The sequence below is a fragment of the Urtica dioica genome, chromosome 2 (genome assembly GCF_054948205.1).
Source record: "Urtica dioica subsp. dioica isolate 48M chromosome 2, U.dioica_male_clone48M_v1_H2, whole genome shotgun sequence".
NCBI lineage: Eukaryota > Viridiplantae > Streptophyta > Magnoliopsida > Rosales > Urticaceae > Urtica > Urtica dioica.
Window position 1 is genome coordinate 48,865,280 of NC_142757.1, and position 21,034 is coordinate 48,886,313.

General features: G+C 41.4%; 3 protein-coding genes and 1 non-coding gene across 5 annotated transcripts; 2 read left to right on the plus strand and 2 right to left on the minus strand.

Moving 5' to 3' along the window:
- Positions 1-1,919: 1,919 nt before the first annotated feature.
- On the minus strand, positions 1,920-2,956 carry LOC149405218 (myelin transcription factor). The gene is made up of 3 exons (XM_089606465.1): positions 2,424-2,956; positions 2,253-2,321; positions 1,920-2,129 (listed from the first exon to the last, which is right to left on the minus strand). The coding sequence occupies exons 1-3, from the start codon at positions 2,841-2,843 to the stop codon at positions 2,043-2,045; spliced, it is 576 nt and encodes a 191-aa protein (XP_089462591.1). The 5' UTR covers positions 2,844-2,956; the 3' UTR covers positions 1,920-2,042.
- Positions 2,957-3,752: 796 nt separating this feature from the next.
- LOC149405219 (uncharacterized) lies at positions 3,753-6,689 on the minus strand. Of its 2 annotated transcripts, XM_089605492.1 has the most exons (8): positions 6,101-6,689; positions 5,862-5,942; positions 5,648-5,722; positions 5,145-5,189; positions 4,958-5,047; positions 4,693-4,794; positions 4,019-4,232; positions 3,753-3,929 (listed from the first exon to the last, which is right to left on the minus strand). In XM_089605492.1, the coding sequence occupies exons 1-7, from the start codon at positions 6,551-6,553 to the stop codon at positions 4,050-4,052; spliced, it is 1,029 nt and encodes a 342-aa protein (XP_089461618.1). In that variant the 5' UTR covers positions 6,554-6,689; the 3' UTR covers positions 3,753-3,929; positions 4,019-4,049. The 2 variants fall into 2 exon arrangements, with proteins under 2 accessions (XP_089461618.1, XP_089461610.1); XM_089605484.1 differs by lacking the exon at positions 3,753-3,929 and having other exon boundaries at positions 3,973-4,232.
- TRNAI-AAU (transfer RNA isoleucine (anticodon AAU)) lies at positions 3,771-3,844 on the plus strand. The gene has a single exon. It is a non-coding gene; the product is annotated as a tRNA-Ile (tRNA).
- Positions 6,690-9,530: 2,841 nt separating the features above from the next.
- On the plus strand, positions 9,531-11,232 carry LOC149405221 (uncharacterized). Its single transcript, XM_089607793.1, has 2 exons — positions 9,531-10,632; positions 10,721-11,232. The coding sequence occupies exons 1-2, from the start codon at positions 9,531-9,533 to the stop codon at positions 11,230-11,232; spliced, it is 1,614 nt and encodes a 537-aa protein (XP_089463919.1).
- The last annotated feature ends 9,802 nt before the right edge of the window (positions 11,233-21,034 follow it).

Consider the following 21,034-nt stretch of genomic DNA (forward strand, 5'->3'; position numbering starts at 1 on the left):
TTACAATGCGTGACTAGGCTAGAGAGAATAATTTTTTGCTTTGTATGGCGATAGGATGAGTTGTTGTTTAAAGAACTTGTGGATAGAGTGGGGGCAATTGTGATAGGCAAGGAAGCGTGCACGACAACGTGCATTAGATTGAACGGATGAGAGTGCATACATCTAAGAGGCTTGGCAAGTTGGTAACCAGATAACTAACCCTATGTATAAGTGTTGTCATACACGTGTCGACGAGCTTTTAGGGATCGATCATTTTTCAAAATGTTTCCATGAAAAAATAGTGTCTATTAAACCAGCCAACTATTCCAAAGCTTTGTTTGCTAGGAATGAGAGAAACATGAATGAATGAATGAATTGAGTCTGAAAGAGAAATGACAATAAAAAAAGTCTATTTTAAACTTATAAAGTAGATTGGTATAATATGATGAAGTATTACAATTTATCTATTTTTTTCGTATAAATAATTAAAATAGAGGTGAATAATTTAGTGTATATACACATACTAAAACTAGTACATTTATGTTTACATAGCAATTATAGGGATAAATAGTATGAATGTAGTTTAGTCAATTTTGTTGTTCAATCCTTCTCTATCGATCCGAATTGGAAACAAATCCAGCATAATCTCCTTATCTTGCTTTCCATCATGTCTACCAAACATCACAAGAGTTAATATCCATTTCTCAATCTCTCCGTCTTAATTTATCTACCCTCATTTCCTACCTACCATATATACTATAAAAGTGCAAGAGGAAATCACAATGGAAGGAGCTTTGTGAATCCAAGTGACAAAACTAGTAAAATTCATAGCATATTTAGCAAAAATATGAGCGGAGTTCTAAGTTTTCGAAGTTATGTTCGGATTTTGGGGTGAGCTTGAGTTTTCATAGGTGTTTCCACCACTCCGAGATAGAAGTGGAGGAGGTAGACGTGTAACAGTGGTTGAATGCTATGTGTATCCTCTCTTGACATTGCATTCAGTCGTCAGTGTCACGAGTGGGGGTGGGAATGCTAAGTACGAGGGTAGGATCATCGTTGTTGAAGATGGCACGAATAAAGTTGGAATCCCTCTTTTAATTACCGAGACAAAGGTCTACTACATTTAAAATATCCAGATGGTAACGAGGCTCAATGAAGGAGAAGGTGGAAGGTCATGAAAGGCCCGAATGCTTTTGCCATTCCCAACGCACCGTTAGGTCACAAGGAGGATGAGTTCCCGACCCCAAAGGAGGCTATGCGATAGGTGAAAATTTGTGCTGTTAGATTTATTTTTGGTGATCGAGGTGTTCGGATGGTAGCAAGCTTTAATGATTTGTGCCGTGATGGAATTTGGGTTATAGATAAGTCATGAAGTCCGAGGCTTCCATCAATCTTGTTTTTTTACAAAGGATTCCCCATTCATCGATGGAAAACGACAAAAAACGAGCTAAGAGACAATGGACTTCAGTGATGAGGTGTTTGAGAAGTCTAAAATAACTCATGGCATAGCTAAAGAATGACTTGGAAGATGGCTTTGATAATGAACTCTTTATCGGTTTTAGATAAAAGGGAGGATTTACATCCCCTAATTATGTTCAAAACCCGATCTTTAATGTAGATAAAGAGGGTTTTTTTTTGTACAATCAGCAAAAACTGGAAACCAAAGTATTTTTCATGATAAGGGACAATGCAGACATAAAAATAAAAGCTAGGGATGTTTAATGGTAGGTGCCAACAAAGTTAATAGACATAATTTAGATCCGTCAAAGCTTATTTCTTGGCCGATGGTGTCGAATTATGTTTTCAGCAACATTTTCTTAATCTATATAATTTCATGCAGACCATGTATTTTTATGCACTTTTACATCACCAATATTCACAGCATTAAATGATGTGATGTAAAGTACGACTTGTTCTTAGGCTGTCTCCACAGCCCACAATTTAAATTCTCAAATACATTTCAACACCCAAAAACCGTAACATAACGAGGTATTACATTATCTCATTTTTTGATGTAACATAAGAAAATTTGACAATATAGATGAACGAAAAAAAAAAAGACTTCAAATATTAGACGAAGCCGTGCTCGTTAAATCATCGGTCGAGCTTTCACCAATTGACTCTTCTTTATCCTCAGTTATTTTTACATCCTGTCCAAATGAAAAATATCAAATATAATTAAATTATATCGTAGAAATACACAATTTATTATATTATTGTTATTATTAATTAATGCGACATTGAAGGTTTGGAATTTCGAATGAGGTCTTTACCTTTGTTTCAGATTCAGAGACCACTTTCGTTCGTTCCTTCTCTCTCAGAGACCGAATCGGAGAAAACCTCTGTTTTTTCAAAACAAAACAAACAAAATAAGAAACCCTAAATCTCAACAGAATCGAATCAATCGAAGCTCGGAAACGCCCTAGCTATTCTCTGTGACTCACCACCATGGCCTGACATTGAAGCTGGTTCAGCCTGTAGAGCCGATCAACCTCGATCTCGAGCCGCTTCTGGATCTCTCCTCTCCGGTCGATCTCGATCCTCTTCTGGTCCAAGATCGAGTCTTTTTCCCTCAGAGCAATCTCGGTTCTGTCCCGGTCGAGCCTCAGCCTCTCGAGCCTCTTCTTGATCGCGCTCAGTTCCTCCGCTAGAGACGCGTCGAAGGTCTCGATCTTCGCCGGCGCTGGAGATGTCACCGGCGCCGGCAAGAGCTGAGGGCGATCTGGCTTGTTTGGCTTCGGCTTCGGTTTCGTGAGCTCGGCTAATGGCGGAGATTGGATGTTCTTCGGCTGGAGTGGCTTCCGAGCGCTTTTCGGCCGGAGCTTCTGGTCTCCGACCGCCGGGTTCTTCGCCACCGCGAGCATTTCGAGTCTTATGTTTTTGGAAATGAATTTCTGTTTGGAACGAGTGAAGATATGATAAAGAGAAGAGGAAGAGAAAGGGGTTTGAAATTGAAAACTCTGTGGCGGTAACGGCTATAAAGTAGGGTTTTGCTCATTTTTAGTTGCTTTCTAATTAATAAATTGAAAATCTATCGATAGATTCCAAAAATTAGTGGGAAATTCAAAGTGATAACCTGCGAGCGGAGACAAAGTTGCGACACGTCATCACGTGTGGTGTCGTTTTCTGCGTAGGTCAGTTTGAGAAAAATGGCATTAATGACCATCATTTGCATATGATTTTAACAAATTTAGAAATTAAAAATGTGAACAAATTTATCCAAAACCTGAATAGATTATTGCACGACAACTATGGAAGTGCCATCGTATTTGATGGGTGTGTGTGACAAGGAAACGACAGCTATTTGATGAGTCGTTACAGTGCCACAAAAAAAATTGTTTTTAAACAAATTAGCCCCATTTATTTAAGCTTATAAGTTTTGTTATAAAATTTATAAAGTTAAATTGTATGTATATGTGAAGTTTTAATGAGAGCAAAATAACCACAAAGTGCTTAAGTTGTTTTACATTATATATTTTGTTTTTGAATAAATTGGTTTACATTATATCATTGTATAAGATATTCTCTTGTATGAAGGTAAAAGTTCAAATTTTATTCATGCTTAAGTTCCAAAAAAAAAAACTGCAGTGTTTAATAAATATCTTGAAAATACTATTTATAGTGATAAACATAATCATACAAGTGGAATAAAAGTTTTCTACTTAATAATTAATTTTTTTTTCAATTAATCATAAGAAATAATCACTAATTATATATAGAACGAAACAAAAGAAAAAGCGCCGCCCTTATTTCCAATATGATTAGTTTAAATATGTTACTTCGATCAAATAGGCCCATTAGCTCAGTTGGTTAGAGCGTCGTGCTAATAACGCGAAGGTCGCAGGTTCGAGACCTGCATGGGCCACTACTTCCATTTTTTAGTTATTTTTTTCAATTTTTTTTCCCTATTTATGCCCCGCTGGTCTCTTGAGCAACTTAGCCTCTCTTACCTTGCAAATTCAAGCGAAATTATTCAACTAAATTGAATCGATCTGAAGAGGAAAATAATTGCACCAAATTGAAAGCTTGGACTTCGTACATTTACTACACTTATACAATTGGGAACGGGTTTATAAGTAGTCCATCGGGAGCTCCCAATCGTCCCCGATATCCGTGCTCGTTTTACGAGGCCTTTGAGCTCTAGAGCTTCTTCTACTATTGGTCGAGCGCTCGGGCCTTCGAGGTCTCTTAAAGTCGGAGTATTCTTCAACGTCTTCTATGTTCATCCCCACTCCCTGGGAATCCAAGAAGCCCTGTTGCAAGAACCGAATTAACGGATTGTGATTATCAACACTCCGGCATGTTGTTGATCAGTGGCACAGGCAAATGAAGATGCTATAGATAATTTAATTTCAGGAAAATTATAGTGAAGCTAATCGATTAGTAAAATAGCTAAAGTTTCAAGTATTCTACAAAGAAAGTAGTCAAATTTGACTGTTGTTTAAAATTTTTGACGACTATATAAGCAATTTTATCACTTTTAACACTACAAATCACATAGTAAATTTGATCACTTTTTACACATTTTAGCTATTTTACTAGTTTTACACAAACTTGGGCTATTTTGCAAATCCAATTATTCTTGGCTATTTAGCTATAACACCCTTAATTTTATCCTTGATATGCCTTTTCATACTGTCATAAGATAAGGGAAAAGGACTGGAACGATAAAAAATAAAATAAAAGAGACCGAAATAATTTTTTTTTTTTAACCTTTGTCAGCCTTTGAATACGTGAAGCCGCGGCTTCATGTACGACAACGGCGTCGGATAGTACTTCGAGTACGTCTTCGACAAGCAGGGCGTAAGTACTCACCTGGTTTTTCAGAATTCGTAATAGTTCAGAATCGGATCAATCAATCGATCTCACTTTCATTGGACGAGATGACAAACTGATTATTTTTAAGTATATTTTGCAGTTTTCAAAGAGAGAGAGAGAGAGAGAGAGAGAGAGAGAGAGAGAGAGAGTGTCTTTGTACCAAGCTTGAGGGTATTATTGAAATACCAAAAGAATCGAGCTCCAGTGACTCAATAACTCCTGAATTGATGTTGAAAGTGTATCCGCGTACCTGAAAATGTGACGGCAGAAAAGAAAAAAAAACTTATATATGCGAGTTTAGAAAGTAACTTTGTTGAAAGTGTATCTGCATATCAGAAGAGGTGTACCTTTCCAATATCGCGTCGACGAGGTGTCACCACTTTGTATCCTACCTAGCAAACATCACAACTTCATAATTCAAAAGAGTAAATTTTTTTGATACACAATTTGATTGATCTTAGCTAGATAGATACAACCCTGTCATCAATATGACCGCAAACTCTAATAATCACCGATCTAAATAGGTTTTCTGATCAAAATGATAACACCCCCAGTTTGATTGACTCGAGGAAACGAGTGAAAAGGGACAAACTTGGATTCATCAATCTTATAGTGTTGATAATGTGTTAATTCATGAAAAAAAAAGCATAGCAAAAAGGACTGAAGAAGTTATAGGGTCAATAACAAGAGCGCTGAAACCCTAGAAAAGCAGCCATGACTATTGGCTCTGGGACATAGCTAGACCTTGGATTTGCTAATGGATATTCTAAGAGGAGAAAAAAAATGTATTTAATTGTTACACTGTAACGAGTGAAATGTAATCTACACATTGGGAATAGCCAAGACATACCAACGTCTCAAGCCCAACCATTTTGAATTCGTTATTGATCACAGTCTCATCCTCGACAAGAACAACATCACCAACCTGAACAAAAGTACACGTTTCGAGGCAGTCAATAAACCATTGTTGCTACTTAACCCATATATAGTTTCGAAGAAAGTTTGAAATCGATCATTTTAATTAAGCTATTCAAAAACCCATTAGGAGAGCAAGTGATGTTTACCTGGCTAACATCCTCCAACAGAAAACGGTCACATTCCCCGGAGAGCAAGTTTGATCTCACTTCTAGAAACAATACAATCCACTGGAAGAAAAAGAAAAAGAAAAATTCTAATTTTACTCATTACTGATAGCTCAGAAGCTAATGGATATGAATCCACTAGAGATTCATGTTTATAAGACACAACACAACACAGCAAAGCAACGAAACCAATGATTCTAAGAGCTAAAAAGTAAACTTACGGAGCTAGTGTCAACCCAGAGCTGCGAAACGAAACCCAAGCTCAGAGCGGTTCGGATGCTGATAACTTGCTTCGCAAGCAAACTCGACCTTTTCACGACCTGCTTCCCTTTCCTGGTTTCAATTCTCTCATCGTCCCTACTGACCAAGCCCTCCTCTTTCGCGCCATTGTCATCCACTAGCCTGACCAAGTCTTCGTCGTCTTTTGATTCCAGAAACTCCGACGAAACACCCTCGTCCTCCTCTATGAACCCTAATTCGGCGCGAAAATCGCGGTTCTCCGAGGCTGTGGAGTACGAGCTCCAGTTTTTGCGGGCTTCGGTTTGTCGGAATCGGAAGAAGGGAAATCGGATTTGGGGAGGGAATTTGTGGCTTAGGGTTAGGGCTAGAAATTGGGGGTTGGTAAATTTGTGAAGAGTGGGTGAGATCGGAGACGAACAGAAGCAATCGCACATGGTTTTAACTTTTAAAGAATACTTATCTCCGGCGGACGAAATGGTAACCTGGAATTGATCAAAATCTTAAAAACAACACTATTTGTGCAATTTTTTAATTTTTTTTTATACAAGTCCAATTCTAATGTGATTTAAATTTACTAATCATATTTATTTTGGAAACTAGCTAATCCTAATAAACCCCAAAATAGCCAAGTTTTTATAACCAGCGAATTTTAATCCGAAATGATAAATATCATCCTTTTATGTTCTTTGGCACAAAAATACTTTACGTTAGTGTGGGCTCATCATTAGTTTCACTAAGTTACAATAACACGTGGATGCGTCTGGTGCAATTTTTTTTCAAATAATTAAAAAAAAAACTTTTCTCTGTAATTAAATAAGATACGAAAAGCCCGTCATTACTTTTTTTTTTGTTTTTTTTTCAATTTTCACACATTGCCATCAATCATCTTCTTCGTCTGTCACAACCAAATATAACCATTTTTCTCTGCAAATCACTGTATCAATATTCTGAAGCCAGCACCCTAATAATCGTGAACCAAAATAATAGAGAACCAATTAAACCCCAATCTAGAACCAAAATGATCTTAATGCCAACGGAAATCAACAACGTGAGTTTTAATAATCATGCACTAGTGCCCAAATTGGAGGGTAAGTTTTGATCATGTGCAAAGTCCACATTCATTTCCGGCGATTCCCTGTCAGAGGTGAGCCGCCGGAAAATTTTCGGCGAGGTTGAAGCTTGTTGGGTCAACGGAGACGACGACGGCGGAGGAGGAATCGCATGCGACGCCGGACCACTGACACGGCCTGGAGTCCCGGGGGTTCCACGTGGACAGAGACGAGTCCAAGTCGACGAATTTCTGCAAATAAAAAGCAGAGGAAATTGAAGCTCTGGACATGTAACAAGCTGATTTGGATGACCTGTTTACAATTATCCAAATCGGTTATCCGGTTTTAAAACTGGATAAAAAAAAAATCGGTTGAATAACCGATAACCGAATTTTTGGATTTTCAAAACCGATAACCGAACCGATTCTTAAATTCGGTGCGGTTAACCGAACCGAATTTTCAGTTTGATGACGTGGCACCGAATTTCGGTTTCGGATCGGTTCGGTTATCGATTTAACCAATTTTCGGTCAATTTTTGTACACCCCTATGTTATAATATTGGTATAACTACATCCAATCTAGATTTCTGTTAGTTTCGTATATTTTAAAGTTTTTGTTTAAAACTATCTTACACATTTAAAAGAAGTGTCTATATTATGAATTACTGTAACTCAAAAACATATCAGTTACGCTCTTGCGTTGTGTGCATAATGCATATCACTTACACTCTTGTAGATACAATTAGTGAATTTGAAGTAGACTAACAAAGTCAAACCAACAATTTGATTAAATGAGATACAAGTTACACTTTGCCTTTTATCTTAGTATACAAAAGAAGTAATCTTGAATTTGGATTTATTTTATGTATAAACTAATTTTCGTATTATATTTCAAAGAAGTTTTTGTTAAATCCTATCTTAAAGAAGTTTTTATACTATAAATTACGATAACTAGAAAATATATCACTTACACGCTTGTATACATAAAATTAGTGAGTTTGAACTAGACTATTGTGGGTACTAGAATACAATCCTATAATTTGGACCATTTCTCAGAGGCCCGATTCATATTCTGGATCTCGATTGATGAACAAGATCCGACCAGGCCCAGCCCGCTCGGATTAGGATTACACGGACAGAACCAGTCCTCAGCATCCACCCCGTCAGCTCGGAAGAAGCGGTCTTCAAGCTGACCACCTCGCGAGTCCGGAAGAAGCGGTTTTCAAGCTGACCACCTCGCGGGTCCGGAAGAAGCGGTCTTCATACTGAACCTTCGCAAGAACAGGCCAAACCACTCCGCATGCAGCATCGCAGAACGCTCCAGACCGACGACGTGTCCACCAGATCGACGGAAGAAGAACAACGATCTCACCTATAAATAAAGGACGAAGCAGATCTCGCAGGGGACATTCGGCATTATTTTTTTAATATATATCATCAATATTCTGTATTCCCAAATATTATATTCTGTTGTTTCGATTTTGATCAGTAATAAAAGAAGTCATTTCTCTGTCTATTTTCCGCTATTATTTTCGTTGTTCTTCATAATTCTTTTGAAATTCAATTCTAATTACGACGAATTCTTGAGATCCACATCATACAAATAGAGCGATATATTTAATATTATATATTTATAATTTCGTGATTGTTGAGGAACAGATTTCGACATCAACAATTTGGCGCCGTCTGTGGGAAAAATTCGAAATCAAGGATTCTAACCTCGAAGAATTGAGTTAAGCTCAAATCACGAAGTATGGCTAACGAAAATGAACAAAATGAGATGAATCGAGAGGTTACCTCTGAGATCAAATCTTTTCTTGAAACTCTGGTCGCTGGATCGACCGAGAATAGAGAGTTCCAGCAATCTACCCGGACTGCCTTGGAATCACTGGCTGCCGACAGGCCGCGCTCAGAGCCGCGTACGCAGCCGATAAGGCTGCAGCTGAAATCGCGAATTCATCAGTTCGCCCTGTCGGCCTAGAGGTAGGAAACCGAGCTCTCCCGACAGTGACTAGTTTTGATTTCTCTAGGATCCCGGTCACCCCGTCAGGGATAAGATCTTCCTACCCAGTGTTTCAACCAGGGATCTATTCACATCCCGGGATGATCACCCCAACCTCCTTGCCGTGCTCCAGCAGGATTCCTCCTCCCCGGGAGGATCGCCACCTCAGCCCGCACCTCGTCCATTTGGCCCTGATGAGAGGGAAGTCCCATCAGCCCGACTTCCCGCACCAATCGACCCTCCTGCGAGCTCAGACAAGGCTCCAGCGCAGAATCAGCCTATCACTAGTAATACCGTTGCCGTCACTTTTGTGACCCCAGAAGGATCTGAGCTCGTGACCACCAGGCCCGAGCTGACCGAAATGGAGCTTTTTCGCAAAATGGTACATGACAGATTCCGCACTGTTCATTCCAAGATGCACTCTTCCACCAGCTCGGCTCCCGAAATTGACCGACTAGTAGCTGAAACGGGACGAACTCCCTTTTCAAAAGACATTAGTAGGATCAAGATTGGAGATGCAGGAAAGGTCCGACTCCCTAAGCACTCATGTACGACCAATCCCAAGTCTCACATGACAGCTTTCCGAATTGCCATGGGTCGAGCTCATCTTTATGAACACGAACTCGAGGCAGGATATTGTCAATTGTTCGCTGAGAACCTAACCGGGGCCGCCTTAGATTGGTTCTCCAGGCTTGAGAAAGGCTCAATTAGCAGTTTTCAAAAACTATCTACCGAATTTCTTAAGCACTACTCTATGCTCGTTGAAGACGAGGCCACCATGGCTGACCTATGGAACACCCAGCAGACCAGCTCTGAGTCTCTCAAAGGCTACATGACTCGCTTCAAAAGCATCATGGCAAAAATCCCGAACATCGATAACGATTCGGCTTTGACCGCTCTGAAAAACGGGCTGTGGCATGATTCTCGTTTCCGAGAAGAAATGATAGTCAACAGGCCACCTACCATTGAAGATGCGATTCATCGCGCATCAAACTTCGCAAGAGCCGAAGAAGAAAGGAGTTTCCTGGCTAAGAAGCATGGTATCAAGAAAAGTACACCGAGAAATCTAATCCCCGGGAACTCGCAGGGAGTAGGACCCAACAGGAAAGGGAATACAGTCCCAAGGAAAGTAGAGGCCCCACCAGGCTTCACGTTTAATGTGAACGATGGAAATCGCAGCGAAGGCACTAGTAAGAAATGGACTAGAGACCCGAATGCTTATTGCGAATTCCACAAAAGCAATGGCCATAGGACGCTCAATTGCGAAACAACGAGAAAGGTCTTGGCAGAAAAATTCACTAAAGGGGAGCTGAAAGGAATTGACTTGGGACCCCCTCCAAAGAAAAAGACTTTCAACTCGCAACCCCGAGGAAACCCTTCTCCCGGTAAAAGGGGAATAAGTGATGAGCAAGATACTCAGCCCGACTCACAAACAAATCCTAGAATCGACTGTATTATTGGAGGTTCAAACTTTTTGTAGAGAATCAATCAACTCCATAAAGGCTCACCAGCGTCAGCTAAAGAACACCCCTATTAGTCTTCTCACTGAAGGTGAAGACGAAGTGTTAATCTCCTTCAAGGAAAGTGAGGTGAGAGGGCTGGTCGCACCGCATGACGATGCCCTGGTTGTCGAACTAGATGTATCGAACTGCGTTGTGTCCTGGATCCTTATCGATGGAGGAAGCTCAGTGGACGCGATCTTCAGAAGCACTCTGAATAGGATGAACATCGACGAAACCGACATTGAAAGAGAACCAACAGAGCTGACCGGTTTTAACGGCCTGGTAACGCCCTCCATGGAAGTAATCAAACTCCCTGTCCAAGCAGCCGAAATTAATAAGCTCGTCGAGTTCGTGGCTCTCGACTGTCCGTCACCGCTCAATATAATACTCGGGAGGCCATGGATTCACGGTATGAAAGCCGTCCCGTCTACATACCACCAATGTGTTCGATTCCCTACTCCAAGTGGGGTCGCGGAAATCCGTGGAAGCCAAGAAGCATCTCGAATGTGTTATATGAGTAACCACAAAATAAAGACAAAATTGTTGAACAGTACCCCATAGCAATTAATGACTGTCGGAACCACTAATTCCACTATGCAAGACGCAAAGGGAGGAGAGGAACGTTTGGAAGAACAAGATTCCCCTCGTCCCGAGCTAATAACCCAGGTGCAGCTCGATGGATCTAACCCAGATCACCGTGTTGGGATCGGATCCGAGCTCAAGGGAAAAGTAAGGATGGATATAATAACCTTCCTAAAACGAAATAAAAATACATTCGCATGGTCCACCGAAGACATGCCAGGCATAAGCATCGATGTTGTGTCTCACCAACTCAACGTTGACCCTAGCTTCAGATCCATCAAACAAAAACGTCGAAAACTCGGCCCCGACAGGTCCAAAGTGATCAACGACGAAGTAGAGCGACTACTAAAAGCCGGGTCAATTCGAGAGGTAAAATACCCGGATTGGTTAGCTAATACCGTAGTAGTAAAGAAGAAAAACGGTAAATGGCGAGTATGTATCGACTTCACTGACCTCAATAAAGCTTGTCCCAAGGACAGCTGCCCTCTACCACACATCGATCAGCTAGTCGAAGCCACAACTGGGCACAAAATGCTATCCTTCATGGACGCATTCTCAGGATACAACCAAATCCTTATGCATCCAGACGATCAGGAAAAACAACATTCATTACAGACAGAGGGACTTATTGCTACAAAGTAATGCCATTTGGCCTAAAAAATGCCGGGGCCACGTATCAACGACTCGTAAACGAAATGTTCTCTAAAAAAATTGGTAAGAATATGGAGGTATACATCGATGATATGTTAGTTAAATCACTCCGAGGGGATGATCACGTTGAACATTTGGAAGAATTTTTTGAGGTGTTAAACAAATATCAAATGAAACTGAACCCCGAGAAATGCTCGTTTGGAGTGTCTTCCGGAAAATTCCTAGGATACCTGGTCACGCAACGAGGAATCGAGGCGAATCCTGACCAAATCCGCGCATTGCGCGAAATGCCGTCTCCCCGAAGTAAGAGAGAGGTGCAAAGGCTCACAGGCCGTATCGCTGCCCTTAATTGCTTCATTTCCCGGTCGACGGATAAATGTTTACCCTTATACCAGCTCCTGAAATCAAACAAGGAGTCAAAATAGAACAATGAATGCGAGAAAGCATTCCGTGAGCTGAAAGAATACTTGGCCAAGCCCCCAATCCTCGCAAAGCCCGCGATTGGAGAACCACTCTATCTCTACGTGGCTGTGTCGCACGCTTCCATAAGCGGCATACTGGTTCGAGAGGATCGAGGAGACCAAAAACCAGTATTCTACATTAGCAAATCTCTTGTTGACGCCGAAACAAGGTACCCTGCTATGGAAAAGCTCGCACTAGCTATCGTTACTTCAGCCAGGAAATTAAGGCCGTATTTCCAGTCACATACGATTGTCGTAATGACAACCCAGCCGCTGCGAACTTTCCTCCACAGTCCAAATCAATCCGGAAGATTGACTAAATGGGCAGTGGAGTTAAGCGAATACGACATCGAATTTCGAGCAAGGACATGCGCGAAATCACAAGTTCTTGCCGATTTCCTTGTAGAACTGCCAAGAGATGTGACCGAGACCAACCCCGACGATGGTGTTTGGACTTTAAACATAGACATCGCTTCATCAAAACAAGGTTCCGGCGTGGGGATACATCTGGTGTCACCCCATGGCGAGGTAATTGAACAATCATTCCGACTTGACTTCGTCGCATCAAACAATGAAGCTGAGTGCGAAGCTCTAATCGCAGGTATGCAACTGGCTAAAGCCTGCGGGGCAAAAAAAGTAAGTGCATATTGCGACTCCCAACTCGTTGCTAACCAATTTAGTGGAGAATTCGAAACGAGAGACGAACGTATGGAAGCTTACGTAAAGATAGTACGCGATCTCACAAAGAACTTCGAAGTCTTCGAACTCACAAGGATCCCGAGAGGAGATAATACGTCCGCCGACGCCTTAGCAGCTCTGGCCTCGACGTCGGACCCCGGACTCACTAGAGTCATTCCGGTCGAATCAATTAAACAACCTTCCATCGCCATTAGCATTAACGCAATAATGACAATAGAAGTGGGGGATTGGAGAGACGACATCCTAAAATACATCAAAGATGGAAACACACCCGACGACAAGTCAAAAAGGCGAAAATTAAAATAGATTTGCGCTAGGTTTTGCATCATCAACGATGTTCTTTTCAAAAGGAGCTTCGCTGGACCATATCTAAGATGTATCTCCAAGAGCGAATCAGCCCGCATTATCTCCGAAGTCCACGATGGGGATTGCGGGAACCTTGTCGGGGGAAGATCCCTGGCCATAAAAATTAAAAGGCAAGGATACTATTGGCCAACGATGGTGGAAGATTGCGAAAAGCACTCCCGACGTTGTGATAGGTGTCAAAGGCACGCCCCGAACATAAAACAGCCCGCCGAGGTGCTGTCTTCAATCTCGTCCCCATACCCATTCATGAAATGGTCAATGGACATCGTCGGACCAATGCCTACCGCCCCCGGGGGATTAAAGTTTTTATTAGTCCTCACCGACTATTTCTCTAAGTGGATAGAGGCCAAAGCCCTACCCCTAGTCAAAGATATCGACGTTCAAACCTTCGTATGGAAGAACATCATATGTCGACATGGGGTCCCACAAGAGATCGTTACCGACAATGGTTCCCAATTCATATAAAAAAGGTTTAGACAATTCTGTTCAGATCACGGAATAGAACTAAAAATGTCTACACCTAGATATCCACAAGGCAATGGCCATGCCGAGGCCGCCAATAAAACTATTGTAAACTCTTTAAAGAAAAGGCTTGACGCTAAGAAAGGTCGATGGGCTGACGAGCTTCCAGGAGCCCTTTGGGCCTATCGATCCAGTCCTTGGCGCCCCACTGGAGAAACCTCGTTCTCTCTAGTGCACGGTGTTGAATCAGTCATTCCTGTAGAACACGAAATCCAAACCATAAGGACAATGTGTGCACGCGAGAATGAGGACGCCAACAACCTGGCACTCTCCAATTCCCTCGACTTCATCGAGGAAAAAAGAGATCAAGCTATGGTCAGAATGTTGCAATACCAGCAGAGCATCGCCAGGCATTACAACAAAAACCTGCGCTTCCGCCACTTCATAGTAGGGGATCTCGTTCTTAGGAAAACATTCCAGAACACAGCAGAACCCAACGCTGGAAAATTGGGAGCAAATTGGGAAGGACCCTATCGCATTACAAAAATGGTTCACCCAAGAGTTTACGAATTAGAAACTCTGAATGGAATACCCGTTCTAAGGTCTTGGAATATCGTAAACCTTAAAAAATACTACGTCTAAACCACGTAGAACCCCCAATCGAACTACGTCACGGCTTGATCCCATTCATTGGGTACGTAGGCAACCTTGATTCCAAGGCTCAGCCCCATCCAAAATTTTAAACACAAGGTTTGTAACGCGACATACAACGAGTAACGGACTCTTGACTCCGCTTGGTGCCCCTTCAAATAAACCACCAACTGAGTCATCAACCTTCACAGGATCAAGGACGGACCCTTGACATCCTCACAGCATCGAGGCTCTCAGTATGATTGGGTAACACTAATATGGGATCCCTTTGAATTACTGTAAATTAAGATGGGATAAAAATCAAATACAAACGTCTCCCATAGGCATCGAGGCCATCAAAGCATCTGAATACCTCATTAAAGGATCATTCACACGCTCTTGAAAACCGAAATACTAAACAATACGTTACATAACAAATCGAGAATATGACCAGAATACATTTCAGCCCGGTGAACATCGAGCAGCAGGCTGAGATAAAGGCACCATACTTCGGAGATCCAAAAACACTTAGCAGTTCTCGCACGACCCATAATCGGCGAAATAGTTCACTGGATAAAACAAATAAGAGTTGATTGAGTTGAGTTCATACAATAGATCATCCAGCTCAAAGGAGCTAAAAGGCTTAGCAAAATCTTTTAAACGACCAAGCAACAGACCGATCAATCAGCTCGGCAGTATATTGAGCGAACTGAAAACTCGCCTTCAGCGAACTTAATTAATACATACGTATTGGGAGGAGTTCCTCATGAATAACAAATGGATCCAGACCACCCTACATAAGGACAGTCGGAATAAAAGGACTTAGCAAAAGTTAAGAAATCATAAACGCATAGAAGTTGAATTAAAACTCCGACCCCGGAGTCAAACAAAAGTACGAGCTCAATGAAAACGACCCCACGGCCGAAATCATCAGAGCTGATAATTATTACAAAAAGCGTAGTAGTCTTGCCCAAAAACAAATGGGCCGATAATTATTCAAAAGAAAAAACAAACAAAACAACGAAAATTTACTCAGAACCCCCCTCAGGCTCCGGACTCAGGGACGTCCTGAACGACCTCGGTTTCCTCAGGAATCCCCGCCATAGTCAGGCCAGCGTTCGAGCCATACTGATCGATGTCCATCGCAACCAAGACATCCTCAAGACCGCCTTCGGGAGAAACCCGCTCCGAGTACGGAGTGAAAATCACATCTTCCGCACCTGCGAGGTCGGGGAGGGGCTCGACAGACAAATCCGCGGTGAACTTGGCAATATCGTCCTTCGCCTCCTGAAGAACCTCGTTGGCATCGTCGAGCTCGCCAGCCATCACGTCTTCCAGCACCCCCGCCGCAGCATGGCATTGATCGAGCTTCCGCACAATCACAGCCTTCTTTTCACGAGCTGCGAGGTGAGCCTGGTACTTGGAGATAATGCTCCGGTACTTCACAGAGGCCGCCTTCCGGCCAGATCGAGTAGCCTGAACCTTGATCAATTTGGCGCTCTTTTGCAACTGGGCGATAAGAGCATTAGCCCGCTTGAAGTCAGCAGCAGCTCGATTGGCAAAGGCGCTCAAATCCTTGTTGCTCGATTCCAGCGAGGTGACCCGATCCTGGTATTCCTCGATCTCCGATTGAGCGATGCCGAGCTGCCGTTCCTTTTCTGTCAACTTTGAACGAGCTGTCTGGGCCTCAACTCCAAGGTCGCGGAGCATCTTTTGATTAAGCCGAGCGTGCTTCAGCTCGTCCTCCTTCTTCGCCAGTTCGCCCTTGAGCCCAGTCACCTCTTCTTCCAAAGCTTTCACCTCGGCACCACGCCCCCTCGAAGCCTCCAAAGACCGTTCCAGTTCACGAATCCTCTTCTCCGTCACTCGGATTTTGTGCTCATAAGCGTAAACCCCCTTGTTGATCTCGGCTTGATACTTTATTTAGACAAACACCAGACGAAATCAACAATAATAAAAAAAAATATGGGGATAACATATAAACAAACCAAGAAGAATTGATACCTTCATGGCCGCCATGGACATCCCCTATAGATGTTGACACCCCTCAGAGCCCTTACTTTGCCCAAAGGCGTAGTGGGGTACCTGATCTGCCTCATCAGGAAGGCTGACGAACCGCCATCCTCATAGATGAGGTGGTTGCGCTCAAAGTGATTCACCACCTTGTTCAGCTTCGAGTCGGATCTGGGCACCTCGTCAGGGGATGTGGGACCCGAAGAAGTCAGCTCGCCGGGACCAGTCACCGCGCCCTTTTCCTTTGGAGCAGCACCCCTCGAGGGCGAGCTCCCTTCAGTATCCACCACCCCGACACTCTTGGCGGATTCAATTAGAACAGCCGATCCTGGAAATTGGGCAGTCGCCTCGCCACCACTTCCCACAAAACCAACCTTCTCCTTCTTCTTTTTGGCAGCCCGCTTCTCTTCTTTCTCTACCTCGTCAGCCGAGATGAAAACACCTTCCTTCGAATGCTTCTTTCCCTTGCCCTTCTTGGCCGCGACCTCGACTTCGGGAGTCGGCTTCACCACTCCGGCTTTCCTCTTCACAACACTCACAAGCGACCGCAACGTCACCTCAGAGACAACCCGGACAGGTTGAGGATTCTTCTCAATGCGCCCCTCAACTTCAACGCCATCAGGCGGACCAGGCGAGCTCGCCCCACGAGTATCCTCCTTCTCCATCGTTCGCTCTAGAACGGCCGAACTTTCGGTGGTTTGGGACACCTCACCCTTCTGAGCATCCTTCTTGGCTTGACGAAGTCTTTTCTTCTCGGCCACGTAATCAACCTCGGCATCCATGTCACCCTCCTCGCGATCCCCGCCTATAATTAAAGTTATTAAATGAAACATTTCAAAATAACATTTTCTGTGAGTCTGATCAGGCTAAAGCTTGTACTCACCAAGGACACCTCGATCAATCTCAGGACGGGTCCAATAACCCGACTCGACGAAACGATCTGAGTTGAAGTATTTCCAATCCAAACTTCCAGTTCGCAACACCTCGAGTTTTTCCAGGAACTCGGTGTCGACCTTGGGCGCCGTGATTTTCGCTGTAAAAAAATGGTGAATGAATTTTTGACATATCATAAGGGGACCAATAGCGAGTGACAAATCCTAATTTTATACCCGGAGTAGAAGCCCACTCAAGGCGTAACCTTTGATGAAACGAGCCGACCGAATGCTCATTTATCTCGAAGAAAAATCTTCTCCGACCCCAGTGAGTGTCTTTCTCAGGTAACCCCTCTAAAACACCTCGACCCGCAGCATTAGTGAGATAAAAGGTAACCGGGGTAAGTTTGGAGTTACGTTTGACATGACCTAAACGAACCAGGTCGGCCACCGTGAGCTCGACCTCGTTCTCCTTGGCTAAGGTAATCAACCCAGATATTTTCCTAAGGAAATTGGGGCACATTTGGGGAATGGATATTTTTAGGGCTTCTAGATATTCTAAGCCCGCAATCCCTAAAAAATATTTTATATACGCAACAATAGCCTGCAGAGGTATCTGAGGCTGTAAACTCGGGACTAGGGAAAGCTAAGGCCACGTTATGAGGAATATCATATTCGTCAAAAAATCTGACGAGTTCATCCTCAGAAACCGTGGTAGGGCCTCTGAGGTCCTTTGAAATTTCATCAAGCTTTTCTGGAGTGCTTTGGATAGACATCTAAGAAAATTTTTGAGTAACCCGATCGAAAGCCAAGATAAAACCAGCAAGGTAAACGCCTAGAGAGATAAGCTCTGACGAAAACAAGAAAAAATAGAGAGAGAGAGAGAGAGAGAGAGAGAGAGAGAGAGAGAAATGAAACGAAAGATACCTGATTTTGAATCTTCGAGGGATTAAAAACGAATGAATCGATGAGAATGCGAAAAGCCCTATTTATTAATAGCAATGGGGTGTCAGTGTCGTTTCAAATTCCACTCAAGTAGGAATCTTAAATGACTCGGCCTGGAAAGGTGAAGTTCAGTTTGACACCTGCCATTATGAACATTATGACTACGACACGTGGACATACAAGTTCGGATTTCAGTTCAAAAAAAGAAAAAAAACTGAAATAATAATAAATAAAAATAAAATATATAAAAATATTTTACTAACTCGGGTTTAGAAATTTAAAGCATACTTAATATTCGCATAAATTAAATATGCTTTGGGGGACTTATTGTGGATACTAGAATACAATCCTATAATTTGGGCCATTTCTCAGAGGCCCGATTCATATTCTGGATCTCGATTGATGAACAAGATCCGACCAGGCCCAGCCCGCTCGGATTAGGATTACACGGACAGAACCAGTCCTCAGCATCCACCCCGTCAGCTCGGAAGAAGCGGTCTTCAAGCTGACCACCTCGCGAGTCCGGAAGAAGCGGTTTTCAAGCTGACCACCTCGCGGGTCCGAAAGAAGCGGTCTTCATACTAAACCTTCGCAAGAACAGGCCAAACCTTCGCAGAACGCTCCAGACCGACCACGTGTCCACCAGATCGACGGAAGATGAACAACGATCTCACCTATAAATAAAGGACGAAGCAGATCTCGCAGGGGACATTCGGCATTATTCTTTTAATATATATCATCAATATTCTGTATTCCCAAAGATTATATTCTGTTGTTTCGATTTTGATCAGTAATAAAAGAAGTCATTTCTCTGTCTATTTTCCGCTATTATTTTCGTTGTTCTTCATAATTCTTTTGAAATTCAATTCTAATTACGACGAATTCTTGAGATCCACATCATACAAATAGAGCGATATATTTAATATTATATATTTATAATTTCGTGATTGTTGAGGAACAGATTTCGACATCAACAACTAACAAAATCAAACCAACAGTTTGATTATTAAACACATTTTCACTTGTCATAGTTTACAAAGAAGTAATCTTGATTTGGATTTCTTATAAATCTATACTTATTTTTATTTTATATAAAGATCACGATAAGATGAAAATAGTTTTTAGTTTAAAGAATCTTGATTAATTTGATTCATATAACAATATTGTTTGAGCTAAATTATATTACACGTGTTTATTTTCTTTCTACAGTAAATAATTTAAAATTTTATTTTATTTTTACAGTAATTAAATACCAAATGGCTCTGCTTAGAGTATTTCAAGTTTACTGACTAGTAAAGCTAAGTAATACTACCTCGCATTAGAGAAGCTCTACTACTCAGTATAGTTGTTTTTATTTTAGTTTTTGTTCTTTGTAAATAGGGGATTGAATTGTGGAATATATGCAATCAAATATATTGAGTTTGATTTAGCTGGAGTAGGCTTTGAAGATCTAAATGATATTCAAATTTCATTATTTAAGAAGAAATGGGTGTTGATTGAGCGGTAGAAATGTAAAATAGTTTTACAAAGTTATAATGATCTAATGTATATTTCATATCTAATGCTCTACTCCTCTATTGCGTATTTGAACTCTACCGCTTTACTCAACCGCTCTAATGTATGAGTAAACTCTATTGCTCTACTGGTATATTATCAGTTACCCAATATCGGTAGAGTTTTACGTTCATATTCAACATCCCAAAATAATTTCAGATCACGGTTTTTGTGAGCAATAGACGTATCAAACTCTAAAATCTAAGAGACAAAATCTAATTTCTTTAATGAATTGTTTATCATAGATAAGAAAACCTAGTTTGTTTAAAATTTGGGGTTCTCTTTCATCAGTCTCCGACCAACGTCCGAAAAACAAACCAACCACCATGTTTTGGCCAGCTCCGATCGACGTCGAAAACATCGGGCAGTCGTCTGAATGGTGAATGGCTGAGTGTTTTTTTTTTTTTTTTTTTAAATTTTTTTTTTAAATAAAAGAATAGTATATTTGTGAATAAGGTAATATTTATTAGATGAGAGGTATTCATATAAAAATGAAACTTTTAAAAGATAGTTCCAAAATCACCCAAGTTATAAAAGCTCTTTCGTTTACTTGCCCATATTTTTTTGGGTCCAATGTCTATCTAGCCATATGAAACGTTAGAAATTTTGAAATAGTCAACATTTCGTTAATTTTTTGTAAATTGCCACGTAAATCTTTTTACGCTATCAAAATAATAAAAAAAAACGCAGAGTAAATTTCTAGTAAATATGGTTATTTACAAAATTTATACAAATTTTTTTGACTATTCACGAAAAATTTACAAAACAGGTTAAAACCAAGGAATCTTGAATTTTCATTTTGGTGGGTCAACGGCCGACGAAGAGAGCAAGTTTTTCGTTTTGTGTCGTTTTCCGTCGAATATCGTCGTTTTTCGTTTTGTGTCGTTTTCCGTCGAAAATCGTCGTTTGCTGCTTATGTCGTTTTTAACTTAAAAATTAAAGTTGGACCTGAGATTCGAACTCTAGTCACACGGCTGAGACGTTCTGGATTAACCACTGTGCTGAGCATCGACTTTGATATATTATGTATATGTTTAATATAAGATTTGTAAATAAAAACCATCAACTTAATATAAAAAATAATTAAAAAATAAATAAATTATTGATAAATTTATATAACATTGTAAA